The 27,714-nt window shown below is 45.5% G+C and overlaps 1 protein-coding gene across 2 annotated transcripts; it reads right to left on the minus strand.

The window, feature by feature from the left end:
• Window positions 1-62: 62 nt before the first annotated feature.
• Window positions 63-27,316, minus strand: LOC125430022 (acylamino-acid-releasing enzyme-like). 2 transcript variants are annotated; one of them, XM_048491688.1, is made up of 22 exons: window positions 26,983-27,316; window positions 26,707-26,836; window positions 23,200-23,326; window positions 22,691-22,778; window positions 21,488-21,563; window positions 18,835-18,974; window positions 17,718-17,855; window positions 16,839-16,930; window positions 15,266-15,306; window positions 14,572-14,693; window positions 14,160-14,220; window positions 13,762-13,856; window positions 12,764-12,815; window positions 11,293-11,381; window positions 10,576-10,714; window positions 9,293-9,379; window positions 8,914-8,994; window positions 6,760-6,848; window positions 5,767-5,957; window positions 4,705-4,807; window positions 2,618-2,724; window positions 63-427 (listed from the first exon to the last, which is right to left on the minus strand). In XM_048491688.1, the coding sequence occupies exons 1-22, from the start codon at window positions 27,202-27,204 to the stop codon at window positions 277-279; spliced, it is 2,421 nt and encodes an 806-aa protein (XP_048347645.1). In that variant the 5' UTR covers window positions 27,205-27,316; the 3' UTR covers window positions 63-276. The 2 variants fall into 2 exon arrangements, with proteins under 2 accessions (XP_048347645.1, XP_048347646.1); XM_048491689.1 differs by lacking the exons at window positions 12,764-12,815; window positions 13,762-13,856 and having other exon boundaries at window positions 26,983-27,315.
• Window positions 27,317-27,714: the final 398 nt, after the last annotated feature.

Here is a 27,714-nt window from a genome sequence, read left to right on the forward strand (position 1 = left end):
CAACACCCTACCACCACCACCTATATTTAAATTCCTTTAACCAGAAACAACACCCAGCAGAGTTTTATGGTAATTCTTTAGCTTTACCTCTACAACTGCATTTAAATAGGTATTGTTACTGAACAGTCTGTATCATAGAATTGCCAGAGTTACAATATGATCTTCAAAGGCTAGAACTTGATTGTAGCTGAAAACTATACAAAATATCTATTGGGGCAGTTAGGCCTATCCAGAGATAGAGTCCCATAGTCCAGATATTTCTATTCAAAGTAGAATTTAGATCTCTGCTTTTTCAGATAGCTGTTGTTTTCTACTGCCTGTTCCCCCTGAAAGATGTTGTATGATCCACTGTGCACAGTTGATAAAGAAATCTGCTTCAATCTGCACTCCATTTAGAGCATGATTCCCTTCTGGATACCACAGCAACCTGCAAACGACAGAGTGGGGAGCATCATTCACAATTTCCTCTGGGTTTTGGTAGTACAAAATGCTTTTCTCAGCATATTTGTGAATTCATTATTCACCATCCCCCACCCCTTCAAATGTAAAGTGTTTCACCTTCAGTCCAATTTCCTTCATTTAAAAAATCCTGTGCTTGTGGCCAGCTTATCCTCTTTGATAAAATTTTTCATGATCATACTATTTTCAAAGTTATCTGTTCTCTCTCTGGAAGTCAGGTGTGGACTAGACATTGATGAAAGACAGGAGACTTCTGAGACCATCTTGTTTAGGGTTGTTGAAATGATTTGTTATGAGGGCCAAATATAACATAAATGTATCTTGGTCAGGCTTGGTCCTGGGGGGTGGGTGGCTGCCCTGGTTAGTGAGTCTGCAACAATCTCACCAGCCCAGATCAGCACTGGGGATGGCTGCCTCAGCTGGCTAGCCTGCAGCCAAAGTCAGCACTGGGGAGAGGGGGATGGCTTACCAGGTAAAATTGTGTGGAGTGAGTGTCTGGTCAGATCAGGAGTGGTGGTGGCGGTGGGTGCCTCAGCTGGTTCATGGGCTTAATAAGTTCTCTCAAGGGGGAAAATCCAGCCCTTGTTTGACACCCCTGATCTAGTTTACTGTTGTTGGCAGCAGTGCTGGACTAGATGGACCTTTGATCAGGCCTCCCACCTCCCTTTCTGAGAACTGCAGGCATCGGGAAGTGAGATGGAGGAAGAAGCAACCCTGATCCAGCACAGAAAATTGGGCCCCCACCTCCCTTCCTGAGATCTCCCCACCCTACTTCCCAAAACCTGGAGGCCTTGGCAAGTGGGGTGGGGGCGAAAGACAGCATAGGGGGTGCCTATGGAGATACGGAGAACTTTCCCCATCTTCACAAGTACCTGCAGGTCTCAGAAAGGGAGGTGGGCCCCTGATCCTGTGTGCTGGATTCAGCACGCTGAGTCCAGCACACAGGATTGGGGCCACTTCTCCCCCTACCTTGCTTCCTGAGGTCCGCAGGTCTTTGGAAGGGGGGTTAGGGGGGGTGGTTGGAACGTGAGGGATGCAATTCCACGAATGGGCACGCAGGCTCATTGACTGAGTTTGTTGTTGGACGTTTCAGCCCTTAGCGAATTATGTAAAAGGATGATGGTAGCAATTTTTAGAAATAATATACATAACAGCACAAAAACCTTTTTCTCCAAGTACACGTAGAGACATCAGCAGGATCTTTAATCGGGCAACGAAAGACATAACATGGTCCATCTACTGCATCCCTCCCCTTGGACAGCAAATAGGAATAGAGGAAGAGGAACGGAGGAATAGAGGAATAGAGGAAGAGCAGCAGGATCCCCCTCCGCCCCATTAATGCTGTGGAATGGTCCTCTTCCTTTCCTAGCTACTTCTCATCTTGCTGCTGATCCCTATTCCTTGCTTGCAGGCTGAGAGATTATGGAAGGGATGTCTGCTTCCTTAAGTAGGGAACTAAGTTAAGTTCTCCCCAGGCTCCAGTGCTGATTTAATAATGATGGCACAATTAAATGTAGTGATATTTCCTCTCAAAACTGAACACTCAGTATCCATGAGACTTTGATCAAATGTAGTGGTGGTGATGATGGGAAAGATGGCTGGGTAGGGTGAATCCAAGCAGAAATGCAGGTGCAATGAGAAAAGCTAGGAAGAAACTGGCATATTTAGACCACGAGCCTGGTTAGTGAGTCCAGTATAGTAGGGGCTTGGTCAGTGTAAAAGTGGCTCATTGAGAGATACTCTGGGACAGAGGCGTAGCTAGGCCAGAGTGCGCCCGGTGCACACACTGGATTCCCCCCCGGGAGCCCCTGGGAAATGTAGTTCCCACCAGGCCTAGGCAACACAGGCAGGCTTCTTATCTGGGATGTTCCATTCCTAAAAGTAAGTGGGGGGTGCGCCATGGGGGGGGCGCTGCGGGGGGAGCACAGGGGGGAGCACGGGGGGGGGGGTCACAGGTGGGGCTGGGGGATTTTTCTGCCCCCCACGTGACTAGAATCGGTACGCCCAGTGCGTTGTGCACCCCCCATCCCCTGGTGGCTTTGCCACCGCTCTGGGAGAAAGAATGGCTCAGTTTCTGAACAGGCAGCCGTGCTCAAATTAAGCTTTCAGCATTGCCTTTTGTGTTCTTGGGTCAGAAGAAAAGGCATATAACACTTACCTCACAGGAATGCCTCTGGCTTGCAGCACACGATAATACTCCATAGCTTGGTAAGGAGACACCCGCCGGTCCTTGCCGCCCACACAGAGCAATAAGGGTGTACGCACCTATAGAAGGAGGAGTAGCCAGTAAGTACGGGAGCTGCACACAAAAGCGCTGTGTTAGGAATTGCAAGTGTCTGTCACAATCCTGACAAGAAGGGGTTAACTGTGTGCATGTTAATTAGCTAGTGAGGTCAGTGTTCTACAACCAGTTCATTGATTAGTCATTGGACAGTTAGTCTGACATTGCTTATGTGAGAAAGAGCACGTAGGTCAGAGGTTATAAAGTTAACTACCGTATATACTCATGTATAAGCCGACCTGTGTATAAGCCGAGGCACCTAATTTTACTGCCCAAACCTGGGAAAACTTATTGACTCAGGTATAAGCCGAGGGTGGGAAACCGGGGTGTCACTGCCCAAATAAGGAGCTCCTTCTGCCTGCCGCCTGGGTTTGACGGAGTCACTGCCCAAATAAGGAGCTCCCTCTGCCTGCTGGCTGGCTGGGCTTTGTCAAACCCAGCTGGCAGGCAGAGGGAGCTCTTTATTTGGGCAGTGAATCCCCCTGATGTCACTGCCCAAATAAGGAGCTCACTCTGCCTCCCAGGGTTTGACGAAGACCAGCCTACCAGGGTGCCTCGGAGTTCCCCCTTCACCCTCCGAGGAGGGCAGCAACAAGTGGCCTGTGCAGCCACAGGGAGGTCGTCCCGGCCACGCCCCCAGCCTCGGCAGAGGCCTGAAGAGCCCGCTGGTAAGCGGTGACTCGCGTATAAGCCGAGGGGGCATTTTTAAGCCTTAAAACAGGGCTGAAAAACTCGGCTCATACGCGAGTATATATGGTATGTTTCTTTGTCTCACAGGAGATGAGGTTTTTCTTTTCCACCTGGAACATGGAATCACCTTAAGAGGTGAATGCCTAGGCCATATGTGGGCTCACATGTGCCTAAGTTCTGTAACTAAGTTTTTGCTAGAATAGTAAGGATTTATTGCTTTTACTCCATGTATCCCTACCCTGATTTAGTTAAGTAAAGTTTTCTTCTTTTTATAATCACAGCAACAGTCTCTTGGTCTCTTATTTCACTCTGCTTATTAGTTATTATTCAAACTGGGAAGCAATTTCCCCAACAAGCTGCTTACAACTTGGGGTCAAGTTGCTGAATTTTTTAATACTTCGTGCTCATAAAAAAATTAAACTGCTATGCTAGGAAAAGAAGACTTCTGCATATAAAAGAACTTAAACTGAGCAAACTTTGCTTATTTTGTCCCTGTGATTTATAAAATACATAGAAGAGCCATTATAGGCAATTATCTTCCCCATTCCCCCCCCCCCCCCCAATTACATTTCCACTATATATTGCAAAAATCTTACTCTGCTGTCCTTCTGGTTGCTGAGATTTTAGCAAATGCTTTCACACATGTTCAACTCTTTTTGCTGCTGTAAGGGCAGAAGCTGCCTATTTTAAAACAAATATTGAGATTCTCAGCATGCTGAGTCCTAATTCCTAGTCCCAGATTTTGCCCTGATACAATACTGGTGCAATGCACATGGCACAAAGAGGAAATGCACAGAAATCACTATTCCAGTGGTAAGAACTTGCACTATAATCCTGTTCGGATGCTATAACTTGGCGATCCAACCATGCACCATGGGTAATCCTCTCAGCAGGCACAGACTCCATTTGTAGTGAATAGGGCAATACGCATGTTTTCTATCTTAAGCAAGTGCAACTGGAATACCACATTTTTCAGAGTATGTGTACACATACACTAGAAGCTGAAAAATATACCATTGCATTATTCACACAAAATGGCAATCAAGTGTCTCTGGAGAAGGTGAGCTCCCTCCCCCTGGCAGTCTTCAAGCAGCAGCTGGACAAACACTTGTCGGGGATGCTCTAGAGTAGACTGATCCTTAATTGAGCAGGGGTTTGCACTAGATGGCCTGTATGGCCCTTTCCCATTCTATGATTTCAGGAAGCACACTGTTTCATTCTTTGAGGCTGGACTGCTAATATAGCCCCTGGCCAGGGACTTCTCTGACTTTTACCTTTGCAGCATGAATGATGGGGGAGTGGAGCAGCATGGTCACCAAATCCTCTCCAGAAGGAATTCGCTCAAAGCAGTATGGCAAACCTACGGATGTGTAGCGCCTGTGAAAAGGTACAGTTAGGTTTACAATCTGATTTGTGACCTCCGCTATGGACCCGAAGGACATTTTTTTCTATGGCTGTGAAAGAGCTCGAACAGAAAGGTTGTAACCTGGAAAAGGAGGATGAGGGAGGTTGACTCATGAACTGTGAGAGGATGTGGTCAGGTGACAAGGTGGAGAGATGGGGGGTATCAAAGTGACTCAAAAAGAAATGGGAACCAGCTTGCACTAAATAAGGGAAGGTTCTTGAAACATGAGAGACAGAAGGGCTGATGCAAACACAGTGGCATACGGCCCTAGAGACATGGGGTAACCCATGCCCCTGGGCGCAAGCCTTTTGGTCACATGGGGGGCACCAAACGCCCCCCTAACATGACCAAATGGTTTGCTTTTTTGGCAGGAGGTGAGAAACTGAGCAGTGCACGCGGCCTGTAGCTGACTCCCAGTTCCTAGTTGCTGGCTGCAGACCATGGTGCCTGGCACCCTGCTCAGCTCCTTGCCTCCAGCCGGAGGTGCAAAGCTGAGCCGGCCGCCAGAGCACCCAGTCCCACCTTCTCCGGCTGTGGAGGGAAACACTGGGAGCCCCTGCAGCCCCAGCGGCCGGCTCAGCTTCTCACCTCCAGCCTGCAGGCTTCTCTTCCCCTCACCCGCAGCGTCTCTGGCACTGTGGGTGTAGGGATGGGCTTCTCTTCCCGTCCCTGCACCTGAAGTGCCAGGGAAGCCGTGGGTGCACTAGCATGCAGAGATGGGGAGAGAAGCCTGCAGGCTTCTCTTCCTGTCCCTCGTGCGTGCTGCGGGTGCTGCTGGGCAGGGAACAGGGACTGGTTGCCGCACAGCCAGTTTCTCTTCCCTGCCAGGCAGCAGCCCCAGCATGACAGAACCTCCTGCTCCCGCCAGCTCAGGTAAGGCGGGGGGGTGCAATCTGGGCCCCGTACGCCTCTGTGCAAACAAGTTCCCTACCAGTCAGGGATGTCGGAGGTTCCCAGCAGAGTGGCCATGTTGATGACAGGGCTTCTGACTGCACAGGCTTTGTACATATTTGGGTATCGGCCGATGAGGTGGCAACAGATGAAGCCCCCATGGGAGCCTCCCAGCAATGCAATTCTACGTCGGTCCAAGGGCTCTGACTGCAGTGCCGACTCCACTGCCAGCTGCGATAGAAGAACAGAGCTAGAGGCACACATGTTCCCAGAGGTCATTGCAAACCCAGACCCAGACCCATGCAGTTTCTGTGAGGTGGCCAGTGGTTCCTCACATACCATAACATTACACAGCATAGGTAGCTTTTGCTGCCTGCCCCTGGCCCAGGGAATGAATCTAGCAAAGGTTTTTAGAGTGAGGATTGTAATTATGAAATTCTCTGACCATTCACACAATACAGATTAGCCTAGGGGTCTCCAATGTATGGCCCTCCAGATGTTCATAGACTACAATCCCATCAGCCTCTGCCAGCATGGCCAATTGGCAGAGCTGATGGAATTCGTAGTCCATGAACATCTGGAAGGGCATAGGATGGAGATCCCTGGATTAGCCACTCACATATATGATCCCCCAACTCTCCTTCCAGGGAATTCAATTAAAAACTGCCTGTGTGCATGTCTACAAATGGTTCATGGCATTTTTCAACCCCAAGGATCTCATTCCTTCTGAACCCTCCCTAGGTAGGTCCAAAGAAGGGTTCAGAAGCATAGCATAACACTGGACAGGGGACAGGGATGCAGTGAGGGGATGGTCTCTATGTGAGCAGGTCTATTCCAGATAGGCCAAATCTATTCCAAATCTATGGCAACTGCCTTCCTTCCCCACCCAAAGCTTGCCTGCTGTTATGAAAAGGACAAACAGTGTGATATTTGTTAATCAGGTCCCCTGGTTTAGCAATACTGAGCTTTGTGCTTTTATTTGCAGCTGCTGGCTCATCCTGCAGGGGGTGAAAGAGAAAGAAAGGAGGCTGACCTGAGTGTCTTCCACATCTTGTACCCCAACGTGAGAGATCAGAGAGTCAATGCTGGCCTGGCCAAAGCCCAGGGAGCCCCTGTAATTCACTGGTTAGAAAAAGGCAAATCAGGAGACTGAGATGGGACATGTACCAATAGTCTAATACAGCTTTTTCACTCCCAAATGGCTGCCTCAGAACCTCCCTCCTCCCCCTTTCTATTGATCCACCAATCAATAAAACAATGTCGTAAACCTCTAGCACTGGAAGCAAATATGGGGATATATAAATGTTATAAATGTAGGACAAAGATGTCATTTTATTTCTTGTAGCATAGTATCTCCGTACTGCTAATTGTGTTGTTATTCTGTAAGATCTTATGATTATGTTACTCATTTCCTTCCATTTGTGTTTTTAGTTCTCTATGACCTTTGATCTCTGCTGGTGAAGAAATCTATCTCAGTATAGTGCTCATTCATAGAAGAGGCTGAGAAAGATGCAGCTGATGTTCTAGCAGAGCAAACCACTATACAGCCAGGACGTAGACTCAAAATAGGACAATGGCAGGGGGATGGTTAAAGGAGATGGGGTTTCCTGAAAGGGTAGTAAGTTCCCACTGGGTGGCAGGGAGTGGAACACGTCACACCCTCAGGCTTCAGTTTTAGATCCACCTAAGCACTAATGCCTCCATTCCGCAGGCACCTACAACTGAAAAATCCCACAAGGAATCTCTACTAATCTAATTTCATAGGTCTTGTTGGTCTGCAGTAAAACAGTTAGATTCAAGTTCAGTAGCACTTCAGTGACCAACAAGAGTTTCCGATATAAGCTTTCAAAAGTCAAAGCTCCCTTTATCAGACATGAATAGAAATGGAGATCTGAGTCGGCAAAAAAATTAATGTCCGTAGTGAGATATGGTGGACACAGGTTGGAGACTCAGGTTTGAACCTACACTTTGCTGTGGAAACTCACAGGGAAACCTTTGGTCAATCACACTCTCCTATTTTGAGTGCTGTGGTTTTTAATGTCAGATTTATACCCATGTATTCTTTTGCATAGGAACGGACCTGTTTGTCCAATACAGACAGTAGAAGGGCACTGCTGATATTTAACAGCATGTATAATATTGGAAGATGAACAAGTGAGTAAACCTGAGATGTATGGTTTGTGTTGTCAGGTCTAACTAATCTAGTTGTTAGGTCTGTATTAATTTTATCACTTTCTATGGCTACCAATCTTGATCCTCCTTGATCTCAGATTGCAAATGCCTTAGCAGACTAGGTGCTCGGGAGCAGCAGCAGCAGCAGCAGAAGGCCATTGCTTTCACATCCTGCATGTGAGCTCCCAAAGGCACCTGGTGGGCCACTGCGAGTAGCAGAGTGCTGGACTAGATGGACTCTGGTCTGATCCAGCAGGGATCTTATGTTCTTATGTTCTCTCAACCTTAGTCTAAGGTCTGCTAATCTAGTCTGTTCTTTTCTTCCTTCTACTATATCAGGGGTAGGGAACCTGCGGCTCTCCAGATGTTCAGGAACTACAATTCCCATCAGCCCCTACCAGCATGGCCAATTGGCCATGCTGGTAGGGGCTGATGGGAATTGTAGTTCCTGAACATCTGGAGAGCCGCAGGTTCCCTACCCCTGTACTATATGGACAAAGGCAATTTCACTCTTCTTTCATCATGTTGCATAGCGAACTAACAAAGGTATTTTTGAGGCAGAAGCAGAAAGAATCAATTGGATCAAAAGAAAGACTAATTTAAGCCAACACTGTGCAGATGATGAAATCTTCGAAGACTACCAAAGTCCTAGCAGAAGATGAGAGTTGGGGAGCCCAGAATCATCTTTGGACTCACATGATAATCCTCCAGCACCAAAGACCACCCCCTTCCAGTGTTCAGATTCTGAGGGGAGGCAGATGAGGGCTACCTCATTGCTTTTTTCAGAAGGATACTAAGGGAAGGGACATCATTTGGCCATAATCCTTAACTGCCTTTCAGTCTCTTGCTCCTTAATTCAAACGCTGCCCTTCTCCCATCCCTGACACCATGTGAATGGAGACAATGTTGGGGTAACACACAAACAGTGAGATGCAGTTGCAGAGTGCATGCACTGATGATCTGGATGCGCTCTCAGAGGGATGGGGAAGGAAGTACAGGACACCTCTGCACTCACCCATGAGAACTGCAAAACCCAGCCTGCAGAGACATGCCATGGTTGAACGCCAACAGGCCTCAGAGACTGCATGAGGGCCACCTGGAACGAGAATGGCAGCCATACAGCAAAGGACTTCTGGAAAAAGAATGCTGAGAAGCCCAGGCAACAGAATTCTGCCTATCATCCCCTTCCCCATCAGGAGATGAGATTTGTAAGTGACCCAATGTGCAGATTTAAAAAAAAATCAGACACAAAACTATCCTGGCTATCTTGCCACCTTAAGAAAAATGATAATGGAATGAAGGCCAACTTTACAGAAAAAGAAGCTGGGAGGAGACACCTAGTAGATGGGGAATGGAGAGTGGTATATTCAATCTAAAGGATAGCTGTCACTCACTATGTGGAGAAACAATAAGTGGGAAGTCCTTTCCTTCTTGCTGGCTTCCATGCGGTCTCAGCAACAGTGCTTCAAATGCCAGGTCTGCTGCAAACAAGACCACAGATTAGGTGCAGATCACCAACATCCAGCTGCCACTTCCCTGGGGAAGTCAACAGGCACATCATGGCGCTACGAGCATCATTCCTGCTTATGCACAGCCTGCCTGCTGCTACTATTCAGGGTCCCGACTACAAGAGGAAGAGGGTTATTCTCCTACATTATACAAGGCCAGATTAAGACATTTAGCTACTGAAGTATCAAAAACCCAACTCTTTCTAATCTGGTAAAAGAGTACAGCCATTCCATAGCTGAAAATTTGCTATACTTTAATAGTACCCCAAAATCTCTCCTTTGATAGTTAACGTATGCCACCTGATGATACATTTCCTGTGGTAACTGGATCAAGCTATTAATTATCAGCAGCATCAGCACCTCATTAGAAGTGTGAAATGTAGTATCAAAAGTTTCTCCATCTTTTTCCAGCCCTAAATGATAATACTAGATGAAAAAGTCATATAGACCAACCTCTCTTTATTCAGTGCATGTCCAAGTCCTTTCCACTTGTCTTCTGCAAATAGGCACTTCATACTGAGGTTTTCATCCAGAAATCTAAGCCCACCAAGTTCTCACTGTGACATTCCAGTATCCCCATTGTAATATTTTCTATGATTCTGCCACCTAGAATAAGGTGTATTGTTCCTCTCAACTATTTCTGAGCGGGCATCAGACTTATCTTTAAACCGTACAGAATCAATAAAAGGTGGAATTTCCCAATGATTTATTTATTTACTTATTTTTCCATTTATATCCCGCCCTCCCCAGTAGGGCTCAGGGCGGCAAATGACACACAACCATAAAAACAATATAAATGCACAAATCCGATAAAACCAATAAAAACAACTTAGATCTGATGGCGACTTCCTTTCCTCCCCGCTGTGCCCACAGGGGCCAGACGTAACATTCAGGTCAGCTGGCCAAATGCTTGGCGGAAAAGCTCCGTCTTGCAGGCCCTGTGGAAACTATGCAGGTCCCGCAGGGCCCTGATCTCATTTGGAAAGTTATTCCACCAGGTGAGGGCCAGGGCCGTAAGATTTAGCTATCTTCATCAGTCAAGCTGTGTCTCGGTCTGTACTATTACAGATACCTACTCATTCAACTAACTGTAAAATACTCAACAAATACCAGTCAGCCTCACGAGTGGATTACGGACTGGCTTGGGTCTCCATATTCCTACTCCTTACTGTAGCGGATGCCCTCCTCAGTCACAGGTGGCTGCACTGTGAGGATTTTCCATTCCACATCTGGTAGCACAGACGTTTCCACCACACTCATCCACTGCAGGTCCAGCTCACTCCCTACAGGGGGAAGCACAGCCACCTTCTACAAAGCAGATAGACAACATTCTGTTACAGGAAGCAACAGGCAGCAATGTTGCACATAAATCTCTCTTAACATGACAAGTAACCTATCTTGAAGAACAAGGCATGAGTTTGTGCTCAAGAGTTCTTTTTGGTGGCTGCAAACCACAAGGACATATTCCAGGTGCTTGAGCTGAGCTTTCTTTATGCACACTGCATAAACAAAGCCAATTAACTGTACTAAAGAGAATGTCCAAACTCTGTATTTTTGAAGCTGGCATCTTCCTATATCCGTGGTGGCGAACCTTTGGCACTCCAGATGTTATGGACTACAATTCCCATCAGCCCCTTCCAGCATGGCCAATTGGGCAGGGGCTGATGGGAATTGTAGTCCATAACATCTGGAGTACCAAAGGTTCGCCACCACTGTCCTATATGATCTATCTAGAAAGAGGATACACAAACATGATAGAAAAGAGTGCAGCAATTGTGGTAGGGCATCATCACTCCGTTAAATGTATCACGTTTCAGAAAAGAAGACAGAGGACTACTCTGCTGGACTTGCTGAATGCTTATTCAGTTGCCAGAAAAGCTTCTTACCAAGCCTGGAGGGCAATTGGGTGATGAACAGCTGACCACCAACAGATCCTGCTGAATGCCCAGAAGGGTCCAGCTACCCTCTGAAGTCCCTAGGATGGAACAAGGAGAATGACAGTTATGCAGACGGTCAGAAAATGCAATTGCATGTTTAGCCTTTGTACAATAGTTTAACACATGTCAAAGTTCATAATATTTGCAATATAATTGGGGTGCACAGGAATAGCCAAGCAGTGTATGGAAAATAGCATTTCTTTTGATTGCTTCCGTAAAGCACCTAAACTATGCAGGCAGGAAATTTTTTAAAAATATTTTTATTTTCAAAAGACATTATGCCTGTTTCTACCTGAAAAGGTGAACAGTTGCTGTTAGAGTTATGATTGCAGTCCCTGCCATTTGGGGGTCGGCTGTGCCTCCTCTGGCAGCCATTTTGTAGCTGTGGTCCAGAAGAAGAAGATCTAGGAACTGGTGGCTAGATGGGCAGCTTCTGTGTTGCTATCTGCCTGCCTTTTTCTCATTTAAAAATCAGATGTTCACCACTGACACAGGGAATATTCACTATTATTTCTATTATCACATTTTACACTATAGTTGTGGCATATTGGTATTGTTGCTTTAAGGACAACTCCCAGAGACCCTCTAGAATGGAGAGGCTCAGGTTTTGTGTCCATAACTGGACAAGGAGGAGACAGAATTTCTGAGGTCCAGCTGTGGCTTGCTTAGTTAGCTAGCTGTTGTGTTCCAATAAACACAGCTCCTAACCATTACTGTCTCCAGAACTAATCCTTTCCATCCATAAAAGCATAATGATAGACATTATAGCACAGATATGCCTATCTGGAGGAATAACAATGTTTTCCCAGATACAAATTATGATATATCCAATGCTGGGAAAATGCAATATCCACACAGTAGAAGCATAGTTTTTACAGAAGTCTGGACTGTGTTCAGCAATTTGGTTGCAGCTGTAATTTTATTGTGCCAACAACAAAAAGTCTGCAAAGGCCAAAAGTTTGCTCGGTTTGAGTACACAACTTGCTCCTCAAAAGACTTATTGACCATCACATCCTAGTGAAATATTATACAAAATAAAGACAAGGCCACCCAGTTCTGGAAAAATTGGGCTTCTTGTGTCAGCGGTTTGTGCAATGAACTATACAGCTTAGGGCTCTAGCATTAAGCTTCCGGTTTCACTGGCATAGGGAGAGGGCTCCTCCTCAGGTGGGGGAACTGATTCTGGTTGCTAACAGGACCTGTCAGTACAGAGTGCTCTGCAGAATTGAGCAAGTTCAATGGAAGGAAAACCCAGCTAGGTGATGTATAAAACGTCCCATATGGATACCAGCCTTGTCCAGCAGACAATGTTCTATGAAATGGGTGAAAGTACTAGTCCTTCTGACTACTATATCTGTTCCTCAGAATGGGGCTCAGGAGCTAAAACGTAGCTCCTTCTGGCTACGGCATGCAATTGTACCTGCTGTAATACAGTTCACACTCCCTAGTTTGGTATCTACCACCAGCAGTTCCTGCAACAGAAAGTAAAGAAAGATTATGGAAGCTGCTGGTGGGCTACAGAAGCCCACCTAGTAATTACCTTTGGGCACTCACCCCCTTCACGTTATCTCTGGTGAGGGAAAGTATACCTGGAGCCAACTGGATTGCAACCCAGGCCCCTTCCCTTTCAGTCACTTCTCCCCTATCCCCACCCCAGTAACTTAGGTGGTGACCTCTTTTCAGGACTCTTTGCTCCCTCTGCCTCTAAGATCTTTCAGGTTCAGTAAATGAGGTTCACATTTATCATTGGTAAACAAGGTTTAGCACTCACCACTTCTGAGACCCAATATGGTATAATGGCTGAAGGGGGTTGGGGTGGTGGAGGTACTATTAGCACAAAAGAAGCCCATCTTCAGATCCTTGTTCACCAACAAAGCTCACTGAACAAGTGTCACTGTCTCTCACACTAACCTACCGGGGACTGCCATGTATCCAAATTGCTGCACTTAATTCCTCAGGAACTACAGAGTCCCCAGTATACTGCAGTAGTTAAAGTGGCAGATTAGGATGTGGGAGACTCAGGCCTGAAACGCCATTCAGTTATGGAAACTAGGAAACCTTGGCCCAGTCACGCTCCCTCAGCTGTACCTACCTCACAGGATTGTGGTAAGAATAAAATGGAGGAAGTGAACAGCGATTTATGCTGCACTGAACTCCTTGAAAGAAAGATGGGATGAAAATGTACTTTTTAAAAAAAGTATGCACACATATGGGGGAATTCTATAAATAAATTCATTGATCCACTCATTCAATGGATAACTTTTTTACAACCACACAACATACAGCTAGATTTTTTTGCTATACCCTTCTCTTTAGGCTTTCTCTATGATATTACTTTTCAGCATCCCTGCCAATAGGCAGTCCATATGTTGGCCCTCTTCCTTAACGTCTCAGATTTTCTCTGCTGCCTGAACATACCTTCCTACTCCTCTGAGGTGTACTTAGCAGGACTCGGCGGTTGTCTGTGGCCCAGCAGAGCAGGGGCAGTGCCCCTGAATAAATGCCCCCAAAACCTTAAAGGGAGAAGACAAGCCCAGTGAAGAGCTTTGATGCAGCTCAGGTTTAAAAAACACAGACAAAGCCAGGAGCTTCAAGTGAAACATTGGAAAGTGGGATCGAACAGGCAAAGCTAGCATATAGGAATATTTCTGATTCTCAAGTTTAAAAAGGAAACATTGGGGCTTAATTTGTGTTTGAGGCAGCAAGAGCTATGTGTCAGAAAGACATAGAAGGAGCCATGAGTTGGGTAGAGGGACAGGGAGATCAGGTATAGCAAGCTGGAGATGGCTTTTTCAGTTGCTGAAACTGAGACTTACCAGCTGTGGCAGTCCTGACCACATCCACGACTGTAGATGTGAGCTTGGTTTGCCAGTTGAGCTAGGTGGGAGAGAGATCAAACAGAGGCACAATTTGGAGAATAAGGAATAGAAGGCATCATGCTTCAAGCTGGATCCCAAGGGTCAGATTTCTGTGCATCTTTTGTCAAGCTGATTACAAACTAAGCTACCGTGTGACCCCTCTGAACCAAGGCATTCTGAATTCCTGGGAAGAATAATACGTTTGCAGCAAGAATTATATCTATTTCATAAGTGTGCCATTTTTATTTTGCCTTGTATTTCTAGGTCACGTCAAGTGTACCTCTTCTGCTCTCTGAATACCTTTTGCTGCAGACCTCTGGTTTCACAGTCCCTCCAATTCATGTCTTTGGTTTGATGCTTTCACACTCACCATCTGCAGCTTGAGGCACTGGCGATGAGGCCCAAACACTGACCCCTCTAAGTACAGCAGGTGGGTTCCATTGGGGCTCAGCCGGGGAGAAGAGACGGCCTGGCAATTGGAAGACAGCAGCTCTGCAACCACAATCATTATTATGAGACATCAAGGGGTGGGCCAAGACCTGTCTGTGTGGATTTAGGAATGCCCAAATCACTAGACAGCTTTTTAATCTCCAAAGCTACCCCAAAGCTCCCATGTTTTGAAATTACCACCATGTGAATGGGAAACATTTGACTCCATCTTTTGAGAAGTCCCCACAGACATCCTTCTAGAGATTCTTCTAACAGTGTATTTCCTCACTCCCATTTTGGAAATATAAAGCATAAGGAACAATGAAATGGCTGAAGAAAGATAAGTAGTTGCTTTGCAATACCAAATAAATCTGACCCTGTGGGGAGATACATTAGAAAGCCACGTGTTTCCAAACACTTCTTGGCTTTTTCCCCAAAATTGGAGAAATTGGAAAAAAGTGCAGAATGCCCTGGGCTGAAGAATCCCACTCTGAAGAGGGTTTCTATAGCTTTTACAATTGCACTGAATTGGAAATCTGGCAGAAACAACTTTTTCTTCCTCTGGGGAACTAAGCCAGGAAAGCTGCACCTTCCACAATTCTTCCTTTTGAAGGACAACCTCTGAAGTGACTTACCACAGCTGTTTCCAGATACATCCAAGAGAAATAGGGCTGACCTACAGCAGAGACAGGGAAATGGTAAGGAGTGATCCAAATGGAATATTTTCTTCCAACCCCAACCTCATTCTACATCAGCCCTGGAATGATACATATGTACACCACTGTAGGGCCAAATATCCACATTTTACATTTAACAGATTGTGAAACTTAGAATCTGGAGTGCCATTACTTGTTCTCCTTCACATTCTGTTTAAGGAAGTCCTTTATATTAATTATTTATATCTTCTTATATGGACTAAGCTACCTGAGGGAGGATTGTCCTTTGACGCTTTCTCAAGGAAAGAATGATCTGGTACTGCTTTAGGCCTCTTCCTGATGGCTGTGGCTGGGCACACCATTGACCCATCAAGTCCCTCCCAAATCTATGGATCTCATTTCAGCTGGATCTGAGAGCCAGTGTGGTATTATGGTTAGACTAAGGTCTGGGAAAATGAGGTACAAATCTCCACTCTGCCATAGATGCCTTGAGCCAGCTGTTGTAGGAATAAAACTGAAGAGACGAGAACTACATAAACTGCTTTAGGTCCCCACTGAGGGAAAAGGTGGGATATAAATCATGTAAATAAATATATGAATAAACAGATTTCAGAAACTATATTGGAGACTACTCACATACAAGTTTAGAGTTTATGGAGGAAATAGAGTTTATATGGAAAGTATAATGGAGACCACTGACATACAAGTTTACAGTTGGGAAGGTTCTGATGGACTTCTGGTGTTTAGAGTTAAAAAGGGAAGACTCCATTTTTTTAAACTTCATCTTCCCAGAAGCCTCTGGAAATATCAGAAATCTGACTTGCATCTACCAACATGTAATTCTACATAGATACAAGTCTACAACCTTCTGGCCTCTCTCTTTCTCAGTGCGCACTTTAATATCCAGGATATGCTAATGCATTGGCCTAAGCCCCATTTTTATTATTAAAGTGGGTGTGGTCATTTGGAAAGAAGCCTTGTATTCTTTCTTTACTAGAAAATGAGTGTCAATACAACTTTTACACTGTGTTTGTTTTCCAGGCAGAATTGTGCCCAAGGGTGATATCCCTTTCCACCATCCCTCTGTACCATCAACCCTACTTTCCATCTGAAGAAAGTGACAAACTGCAGACAAAAGTTGTTTTTTTTCCATTATGCCCTAAACCGTTATACCCCCAGCCTTTTTTCTGCGCTCAACCTGATGAAAGCTTGCATAATTATTTTCTGATTGATTTCTCTCTCCCCCGACCCCAATCTCTTTGAGGCTCAATGTGTAGGGGTTTTCCTCTCACCCTGTCTGGGAGCTGAATAAAAATGTCCATGACCTTCTGAATGTGTCCTAAAGCAGTAATTGGTTCCGGCACACCTAATCACAGAGCAGGATCCAGGACAATTCATAGTCATCAACCTATGAGATTATGCTTACCATTGCAGCAGTATCTCAACCCAACCTAACACACTAGGTTACTGTGTGGATAAGATGAGAACGGTGTAAGGCAGTTTAGGTTCCCACTGAGGAGAAAAGTGGGGCATAAATGAAATCAATAAATACCTTCTGTTGGAGCAAGCGTTCAATCCCAGTCTGAAGGGTTCATGCCACCAGCCAACAAATAAAATACCTTCATCACTGGGGGACCACAGAGCCTGGCCAGGGAAGCAAAGCCATAATATGAGCTAGTGGCACCTCCATATATTATCTAATGGGTTATGACCTACCCTTACACCCCACATAACATCACTGATTCTGATCACATCCTTCAACAATGGCCTAACCCACCCTGAAGCCTTCTACTGGGACCTGCTCCTGTACAGGATGGCTGGAAAAGTCAGCAACTTACCAAGTGTTACAGACTATTTCCATGACAGCTGCATTTGCAAGCTGTAGCTATCTCTGCAGCTGATGTCTGAACAGGTGAAATTCATGACAAAGAGTGTTTTCTCCAGAGGGCTTCTGCAGGACTCCTGCCCATGGAGTTTGAACTGGGCCATAAGTAATGTGCACAGCTCTTACAGCAAGCACCATTGACTCCACTAGAAAGCGCCTGGCAGTGATTTGTTTTCTTTAAGAGCTCAGAGGTGTGTGTGGCTGAACTGAACTTGGATTCTCCCACTTGTGTGAGGGATTCTGCACACCCACATCACTTGTCTAACTCTGAATCCTGAGGGCCACCCAGAAGTATTTTGACCTTGACAAACATTTAAGCAAAGTAAAGGGATGTGCATGGCTAAGAGTCCAAAGTGAGAATAGTCAGCACTGACCTTGATAGCCAAGAGCACCAGAACAAGTTTTTTCCCCCTTCACCCTTTCTCTGGAAAGCAGCCATGGCAATTTAAGAGCTCATCAAAAACTGGGTCCGAGTTTCCCCTTTTCTCATGATCTCTGACCGGGACTGCAGTTTTCCATTGACTCTTCACACTGCAATGCACTAACCTGCCCAGGAGAGATATGTCCTGGTATGCCACCTGGAACTGAAATTTCACTGGTTTCAACATTCAGCACACACAAGACAGGGGCACTGTTATCACTCAGCATCTCTCCCCAATTGTCATAGTACACAAACTGCTCCCCCTAGGACAAAAGGGGAAAATATTGTTGTGAATGCTGAACAGTTGTATTTCTCTGAGACAGGCATGGAGTCCTCAGTATGGAGTGCAGGCATCCTCCACTCATCAGGGCTGGCTGTAGACACCTTGCTTGTAGGCTACCACCCTACTACCAAGCCCTATGGCCTTCTTCCATAAACTTGCCACTCCCTGTAATCTAAAATTCCAAAACTGTTCTGAGTCAATGATGGCTGATTTATACATGTGGGGCCATGGGTCACTGGAAGAGCATGGGTCACTGGAAGAGCATCTGCTGGGTATGCAGAGGGTCTCTGGTATCTCCAGATAAAAAGGATCGGGTAGCAGGAGATTAATGACCTCTGCCTGAAACCACCCAAGAGCCAAAGTGAGAATAGTCAACACTGACCTTGATAGACTAAAAGCACGATGCAATATAAGGCAGTTCTGTATATGTTTATATGTTGTCCGTACTGAATTACTTGCCCACAATTCTCCTCTTGGTGAAGCATAAGAACAGCCTTGCCACATCAGACAAATGGTCATACGGAGCAGCTGGATGCCATTTATATTTATTATTGTATTTTTATTGTATTGTATTGTATTGTATTTATAAGATTTAGCTTTTACTGTTTTATCGCAGCTTTTAAAGATTTTGCCATTTTATTATGTTTATTGTTGTACACCGCCCGGAGCCCCTCGGGGATAGGGCGATATAAAAATCTAATTAATAAAATAAATAAATAAATAAATGTTTTGAAACTGTGCATCCTGAATTAAACAGCAAATGTTTCAAACACATGGAAGAGGAATGTATGCTACCAGGCCTCCTAGAAACTTGCTAATGTAGTTAATGAATACCTTGTTCATTTAATGTAAAGAAAATGTGCCTTTTTATATTAAGAATAGGTGGTTTTGCATTGAAGCATATAGTCTTTGCCAGCCCAACAGATTTAATTATCACGACTGTAAAGCATTTAAGATACCTTTGTTGTTTCACCAGGCTTCTCTCCTCCTTGGGAGGATCTGTCTTGAGGGAAAAGTGGTTGCACTTTGGCGCGTTTTCTCTCTGCAACATACAGGATCTGTGTTTCTGAGTGGGACCAGGCCAAACACCCAAACTGCCCTGGGGGCAGAAGGAAAATGAGAAAATGGATAAGGAGTGCCTCAATAGGACAGTCCTTCTCTTCAAGGCTGAGAGCAAGTAAGGAACAGGAAGAGCACACAGTGCTGAGACTTTGACTGCCAGATGTCTTCCCTACAACTATGGAGAGGAATTAGCATTTCTGAATATTCAGGGGAGCTGAATGGCTAGTCACCAAGCAAGCCAAGCAGGTGTCTGTGAGCTATTTAGGGAAAAGATGGGTCATTTAAAATGTGTGACCAAAATATGAACATTGCTTCAAGATAGCAGCTCAAATGAGGCAGCAGCAGCAGCTATTATAAAATGATGGTGGCAGCTTTCTAACAAGGTCTTAATATGTTGTTAGTGAAGGCAGAGCAGTCACAAGTCACTAATTACTATGCAATTATTAGCCTGAGATGACCCTGCTGTGCTTGTGGGGGTTACAAGAATTCATTTTGCAGCAAAACAAGTTCCCTCTTGGGGTGGATTCTTTACATTCGTAATTCCACAAGGAGCAAAAGGGACACAGACTGAATGCCAGCCAGGTCAACAAAGCCATGGGGAAAAGCTCAAATAATACTGCCCATGCTTTGATCTTAAATTAGTGCTTTTGAGCTCACTATGTTCTTTCCTCGAATCTATTTTTAAAGCCAGATATCTGTGAAGTAGGAACAGTTAACAACCCTTATTTAAAGCAAGATAATTTCCTGTGCTTAGCCCTCTTCATATTCTGGAATTGCATACATTATTCTAGAGCAGAGTCTGGTTTGGATCAGATGATATGAAGGTGATCCACTGCCTTATGCATGGAAGAGAACAACAGTGTGCTATGTAAACATCTGGAAGGGATTTAATATTGAAATTGAGCATATTCATATAACAGGTTCAGGGATGTTTCCAAGCAGTAAACTCCATGTTCATGTCACTGTCAAAAAGATCCTTTCCCATAATCAAGAAGGTCCTTTCCCCGTATTCCACCTATCTTCAGATAGCAGAGGAACCTAGATCAGGGCCAGAGTGGTTGGACAGGTGGTAAGGGACTCATTCCTGGCCAATTCCTAAGATGGTAAGGGACTCATTCCTGGCCAATGAAAGCTCAGAAAATGTTTGCTGGAAGTGAACTCCCTAGTCGGCTATTTTGCTGTATCCGCCTTGGGTATCATGAGGTCTCTGGATTTGTCACTTTCGTTTTCATTTACTTTGTTTTATATTATTTATAGTTCATCTTTCTTAAGTTTGCTCAAGGTGGATCACAACCCCATATTTTTGCCCATGACCAATCAGCATCCAGAGGAAGCAACAGGGATAACTCAATGTATTAATCCCCGTTGCATTCTGAGCATTTCCTCACCATGAGGAGCCAACAATGCAAGGATAGAACTCATGACACTGCTTTTGAGTTGCTCCACCTACTACAGACAGGGAAGGTCTATAGAGGAATGGATAGTCAGCTGCTTCCCCCCCCCCCCCCCCATGCCTGTCAGGGGTCCATTTTGCATCCTTGCGGTTCAATATGTACATTATCCAACATTGTATGAAAGGACAGCATCGGATACCTAAAGCACACTGAATGGCCCGTAGCTGTGGCTGGTTTTATATTCTCTGCATCACTGAGGGTTTCATTGATATGGTATATAGATGTCTCAACTAAAGCTAAATCCTGATGCTGAATTAATAGTAATAAGCAGAATCCACTATCATAGGAGTATGACACCTATCAAGAAGGTCTTGGGGTGCTTTTGAATACCCAGTTTACAGTGAGAGCTTGGAGAGCATTTCACAAATTCCTCCTAATAGCCTGAACAGACCAGGCAAAGACAGGCACATAGCATTAGAGCAGTGGTGGCGAACCTACGGCATGGGTGCCAGAGGTGGCACTCAGAGCCCTCTCTGTAGGTACATGAAAACAGAGTGCCCCCTCCCACACATCTAGGCTAGCCTGGGCCACTGGACTCAATTATTAGCATTAAACCTAAGACCTAGTTTTGGGGAAGCAGTGTAGGTAACCCTGTTAAGCGCTGTTAAACCCCACTGATTTTCATGCGAAGAACTAAAGCTCAATCCTTTACCTGGTAGTAAGCTCAATTGCTGGCAATGGGGCTTGCTTCTGAGTAAACCCTCCTAGGGTCGTGATTCATCCATTGGAAGAGTTGCACGGTTGCTTCAAAGCAAAGCCACCGACTTTCACCAAGCTTACTCCCGAGTAACGGATGCGTCAGAGCCAACTGTGTTTTCTAAACTAAAACCTCAGTATTCAGGTTAAATTGCCGTGTTGGTACTTTGCGATAAATAAGTGGGTTTTGGGTTGCAATTTGGGCACTCGGTCTCGAAAAGGTTTGCTATCACTGCATTAGAATCTCTCACTGTGGCAGTGGGAAAAGGCTGTTAATGGGAAGGAGGAGCACACACAAGCTCTGTGGCATCAGGAAGCAGATATTAGCAGTAAGATGAGAGGATCATTACTCTGCACACACAGAGAAGCTTGCAGCTAAACCAACTGCTGCTGTTCTTACCATCTGTGTAAACCTTGCCATGTTTGTCCAGCGCTGTAAGGTTAACACTTTTCACCCTCCCACTGTTGTTCCAAACCTGCTGGGGCACAGAAATCAGCACAGGACAATGCCTACCACAACATTCTTGGGCTTGGCAATCCACATCTTACTCTAATTCCTCAAAGCCTAGAACTGCATGACACCCCACCCCCCTTGCCCTATTGGTAGGACCAGGAAGAGAAAGCTATGGCCATTTATGCACTTGATGCTCCGCATGCAGTGTCAAATTCTTGGTTGTACACACATTTTTCCTCCTCCAGAACTCACTGAGCCATGGATCAAAGAAGCCCCGCAGCTTCCAAAACCTCATAAAGTGCAACTTTTCCTTTCTCTTTGCTGAGAATGCAAAGACTTTTCTTGTGTGTTCAGCTTGCCTCGGCTTTGCTTGCCCCTACCGCCTTGTCTTGCCTTCCCCCACCCAACCAAAGTTCCTCCAACTCTCAGCTAGCAGAGTGGCCTCTTCCTTGCTGTTTTGTTGTTTAAAGGGTGGGGGGTGGGAGTAGCAGGCAACAAGAGAAACAGTGAGTAAGTGAAATGACTGCTGAGGAGCTTCACATTGAGAAGATCCCAATTAGCACTGAGAACAGTAGGGGAGAAAAACACTGCAAAGAAAAGAGCCACAGGGTGAGTCCTGCATGCATAATAGACCAAAGGCTCCTCCAGGAAAGAAAGTGTTATCAATACCAGGCAATGAAGGTTACTTTTGGCACCAATCAAGAGTCAATCGTCAAAAAAGATGTGGTCACTTTACCTCCTTAGGAAGCCAATGACTGTCTATGTGCCTGCATGAATCATAGCTTGGATGCACCATAGCATTTATGTAGATGGAATGATTTCTGCCTGTGGAACATGACTTTGTTATTTTCTCTTTTCCCCCAAGGAGTGGGGAGGGGAAGGCTGAAAAATCATGCTTCATGAGTGGAAATTTTTCCATCCACAGGGATGCTCAATGGATCAAAGTCATGATTCATGCATACTCCGTTAAGCATAACTGACCTCCTAAGGTTTTTGGTCCTACTGTTTACCGCACAAACTTTTATAAATGAATTATAGTACTGCACACAAGTCATTTCAGCGTGCAGTTTGTAGCTTTATTTCACCTTTGTAACAACTACAGACCACTGACTATGTAGTGTGTGGGACAGCAAAGTTTAACTATTTTACCTCCAGCACCTCCTGCTTCTGCCCCCTTTCCAATTGATGGGTGAGAACAGCCTTGTGGTTCCCGGTAGGAGATACCTGGACCAGCAGTCTGTAGCACAAGAGATAGGAATGTTCAACACAAGCAGCTAGCTCCAAGGAAAAACAGAGGAGGAAACCTCTCTGCCAACTAATTTGGGTTAAAATTGCACTGGACTTATGACTCTCCGCCCCAACACATACACTTTCAGCTGAAGGATTTTAGGTTGCAGGTGAGCAGGTGCAAGTTGCAATTGCCAGTAACTGTCCTAACATGTCACTGTGAACCATGCCCAGCCTCAAGAACCCCTAAGTTTGCCTCACCCTTTGCTCTCATCTCTAGGGGAAACTGATTATTCTTACTACAGTTCCTAGTCTACCTTGTACCAAATAAGGTCCACTTCAAACCTGGCCTGCATGTCGTACACAACAACTAAGGTTGGGGTTAGTGTTGGGGTTAGTGTTGTGTTGGGGTTAGTGAATGTTGTACGTACTGGTCTCGAATCTCAGCTGGCATGCTAATTGGAGTAACTGAGATAACTGTTCTGCCATCAAGGTGCACAGTATGCTGGCGACTGAACCGCAAGTGCCGACAGTTCCCCAAATCAGGTTGGCGCCACTCTGCAGGAGTAGAAGAAGATGAAGTGAGAGAACTTCTAGGTTATGAGAGTCCAGGAATACGTAGCCTCTATCCTGTCTCCCTGGGACTGACTGATCAATCAGCACCAGGGTCTCAGAAGAAATGGCAGCCATTACAACAGAAAAGGCCAAGTCTACTCCAAGAGCCCACATACTAAGAAGAAACATCAGAAGTAGTTTCATCCTAAAACTACAGGGAGAAAAGACACCCGATCTGGCAAGGAAGGAATCACTTGGCAGATTAAGAAATTTTGCCCCACATGCCATTTTGCCCTGCTACGCCTCTGGTTCAAAGTGTTTTTCCCCCCTCCCTGGTTCTCCACAGAATTGTGGGGTACCTTCCAAGGGGGTGGGGGTGGATTTTTCAGCATTGGGACCTAGCAGCAAAGGTGCAAATGTAGTTCAGGTGGGAGGGCAAGCTGATGGATAAATGCAGAGGCGTAGCTACAATGGGGACATCCGGGGACAAGTGCCCCGGGCGCCACCTTGTGGTGGGCGCAAAAATTGCAGGTTCGTTAGTGGCTTTTTCTATTTTTCAGGTTTTTTTCCATTTTTGCCCTGCAGGGGGCGCAGTTTTTAGGCTAGCAGCACCAAAATTTCAGACTATTGTCAGGTGACTCTCCTGATGATACCAGCCAAGTTTGGTGCAGTTTGGTTCAGGGGGTCCAAAGCTATGGACCCCCAAAATGGGTGACCCCATACTCCATTGTTTCCAATGGGAGCTAATAGTAAATGGGGAGGGCTACCTTTTTGAGGGTCCCATAACTTTAAGGATCCCCTGAATTAAACTTTCACTAAACCTAGGTGAGCCCATCATAAGGATAGTCTCACTGCTGATACCACCCAGGTTTGGTGAAGGGGTTGGTTCAGGGGGTCCAAAGTTATGGACCCTCAAAATGAGTAGCCCCATTTTACTATTAGCTCCCATTGGAAACAATGGAGTAATGGGAGGTCACCCATCTTTTGGGGGGTCCATAGCTTTGGATCCCCTGAATTAAACTTCACTAAACCTAGAGTATTATCATAAGGATAATCTCCTGCTTTGATATGAAATTACCACCCAGGTTTGGTGAGGGTTGGTTCAGGGGGTCCAAAAGTTATGGACCCCCAAAAGGGGGTGCCCCATCCCCCATTGTTTCCAATGGGAGCTAATGGTAAATGGGGCTACCCTTTTGAGGGTCCATAACTTTGAACCCCCTGAACCAAACTTCACCAAACCTGGGTGGTTAAATCAGGAGAGTCTTCTTGAAGAATAGCCTACAAGAAGAAGTTTAGTACTTGTTAAGCTTAAACATTTGCTCCCTGACAGGCACCCTCAGAGATTTTCCCCAGGAGTTCTTCTCTTTAGAAATCCACCTCCTTTGGAATGGATTTAAAGGGGAGAATCCTGGGTCTCTCAGATTTAAAAAAAAATTGAAAGTATTGTTGAAGGCTTTCAAAACCAGATTCAACTGGTAGTTGTGAGTTTTACAGGCTGTGTAGCCGTAGTCTGATAGGATCTTGTTCCCTAACGCTTTTGCCTGCATCTTTTCGTGGCTGGCATCTTCCAGGAGTGCATCAGAGGAGAAGTCTGTTATAAGAGAAGGCTGGACACAGTGTATAATAGACTTCTCTGTGATGATGATACACCGCTGGAAATACCAGCCACAGATGCAGAGAATAAAACTATTAGAACAAGATACACGGCCACACAGCCCAGAAAACCCACAATAACCAACATTGAAAATGATGCTGTTTGGGGTGGGGAATCTGCCTGAAAGCAGCATCACTTTCAATGTTGTTTAAACTAGAGGAGCCCAGAAGTATCCCCTTAAAAGGTGGTTTAAAGAAAGGGAGAATCTGGGCTCTGTAGTTTAAACAATATTAAAAGTGATGCTGTTTCAGGGTGGATTTCCCGCGTTCAAAAAATGGCATCACTTTCAATGTTGTTTAAACTAGGGAGCCCTGGGTGTGTTCAGATTTGTGTGTTGGGGCATGTTCTATAATGCGATGGTAACTTTGAGATGACCTGGTGCAAAAAATGTTGTTTGGTCGTGGTGGGGGAGGGATGCTGCCCAAATGGGGGGGGGGGGGGGCGCTAAACTCAGATTTTGCCCCGGGCTCCATTTACTCTAGCTACACCCCTGGATAAATGTCTGTTCATTTAAGATAAAGCCAGAAGAAGACAAGCTCCATTGCTCCAAAGTACAAACATGTCTGAAGTACTGATTTTGGCAGCTCTGACAGCTCAAACAGAAAATGATCTATACTTAAATCTCAGTGGAAAGTGGGAAGAGTTAATGGAGAACAACAAAAGCAAAATCAACAAAGCAGCAAAAAGGGAAATTAGAACAGTTCCATGAGAAAGTGTCAGACAACTTGAACAGTTTAGGTACAAGGCTTCCACTGCTAGAGTACAAAAAAGGGACCCTACTCCCTTCTAGTACTCTTCATTCATCTCTTAAAGGGTACATTGTTCACTCTTCAGTTCTTTTCCCATAGGGCCATTTCCAAGGAAAAAAGTGCAATGTTTGATATTCCAGAGAGTTTCTTTGTAATGGAAATATAAAAGTCTATATTATCATCAAAATGTAGCTATAAATTTGACATTTATTTTATAATACAGGAAAAGGCAGCCACACTTTTTATTTTATTTGTAACTGCTTCCCTTTTTTATTAATTACATATCATTTTAACTTGAATGTAAGTGTAACTGAAAACTTGAGGTGCATGCGATGGGCTGGTGTTATTCTACACACAGTGAAATCAGTTATTCACACTGCGTACCATTTCAATACATGTGTAATTTTTTTTTTGCAAGACTAGCCAACTTTTGTCCCTTTCTCATAGGGAAAGACTCCAATGAATGTAAGCTGATTATAAGGGCCTCTATTTTACCTGAAAACCTTTATGTTTTCCTAATTGCCTGATCTATTAAACCACTTATTTGAAAAATAAGAGGCACACAGAAGCCTGCCTACTATCTCCTTCCTCATAACAAATCTGTACTCTCGGTTTCTCTGAATTTTATCCTTTGAGCTACTGTAGCAGCTCCTCTCATTTGCTCAAGTCAATTCATCTACCGAAGTGGGGCCTCATATATCATCAAGATGAATGGGACAAGCCTGTTGTGCAGCCAGATTGCAAAGGAACATTTCATTTATTATTCTAGAGACCAGCAGCCTTGAGTCCTCTGGTCTGTGTTAACCTATTTGCAAAAGATTTCCAACTGAAGAGAGTTTGGAAAAAAGGGGGAAAGGTATTCAGAAAACAGGACCAGGCGGGAATATGACACCATTAGGTCAAGCCAGTCCTAACATGGTATCCTGAATTATTCCCCACCGCGGAGGAAAAGTGAGGATCAGTCTGAGCAACCGGCTCACCCGTGTAGAGGAGCAGGCACTCGGTGCCCCCACAGCCAGCAAATCCGACTCCTACACTGGCATAAGTCACGGAGGGGAATTCGTTCAACTGGTGATACACAGCGCCGACGGGATCAGGACCCCCTGGCGTCTAAAACAGAGAGAAGAGGTGACAGTGGAATGCAATTATGCTAGGGCAGTCCCCTAACACCCCAGACCTCACAGCTTCTCCTGCACCCGCCCCTCCATTTCCCAACACGCACAAACCCCAGTCCCTCCCCGGCCCCCCCGGCCCACCGCCTCTCTTGCACAGTCCAGCTCGCAAGCCATGAGGCTTCCCCCAGATCTCGCCGTGGAAAAAGAAGCACTGGAAGACCCAAGGTGGACGCAGCGGCGCAGTCTGCGGAACGGGCTGCGACAAAAACATCTGAGAACTGGCAGGACAGGAAAGGCAAGTGAACCGGAGCTAATCCAGGGCGCACCGCCCACACTTCGGGTCCAGTTTCTTGCAGCGTGCATTGCAACGCCCCTGGAGCGGCTCCTTTTAACCAGCCGCGCCTCTCCTCTGTCAAATGCCCCGATTAATGAGTTGATGTCAAGCAGCCCTTTCGGCGTGTGTTGCTCCAGTGTCGCCGGCCAGTGCGGCCATGCAGTGAAGGACACTTATTCTACTCTGTGAGCTCTAGAGGGCTGCTATTACAAATGGGGTGGGGGTGGGGGCTTTGCCTTCTCTACAGGGCTGCCCCATGGCACTGACTGATCTCCTTATAAGTGCCGTATAGTTAATGAGAAGCGAGACAATCGAGTGTTGCTACCACTCTAAGGGGAATCAGTGACAGCACACACAGATCGTACTTGTATGAATTCGCTTCCTGTTCTCAAGGGTTTTCAGGAGTTGCAAAAGCATTGCAGGCAGCTTTCTAAGACCTGCCCAAATGACTGGAAACCTTAGAAGAGGAAGAAGATTCCCAGCAATAGAAACAAGCTTTTAACACAGGATCCATTTTTCTCATTCCAAATAGGTGCCAT

The sequence above is a fragment of the Sphaerodactylus townsendi genome, linkage group LG03, assembly GCF_021028975.2.
Source record: "Sphaerodactylus townsendi isolate TG3544 linkage group LG03, MPM_Stown_v2.3, whole genome shotgun sequence".
Lineage (NCBI taxonomy): Eukaryota > Metazoa > Chordata > Lepidosauria > Squamata > Sphaerodactylidae > Sphaerodactylus > Sphaerodactylus townsendi.

Coding starts and splice junctions, on each gene's coding strand:
- LOC125430022 (XM_048491688.1), bottom strand. CDS start 27,204: ATGCACGCTGCAAGAAACTGGACCCGAAGTGTGGGCGGTGCGCCCTGG. Junction 14,221..14,571: donor AGTGCCTCAAGCTGCAGATG/GTGAGTGTGAAA, acceptor TCTCCCACCTAG/CTCAACTGGCAAACCAAGCT. Junction 428..2,617: donor GCCAGAGGCATTCCTGTGAG/GTAAGTGTTATA, acceptor TGTCGTTTGCAG/GTTGCTGTGGTATCCAGAAG.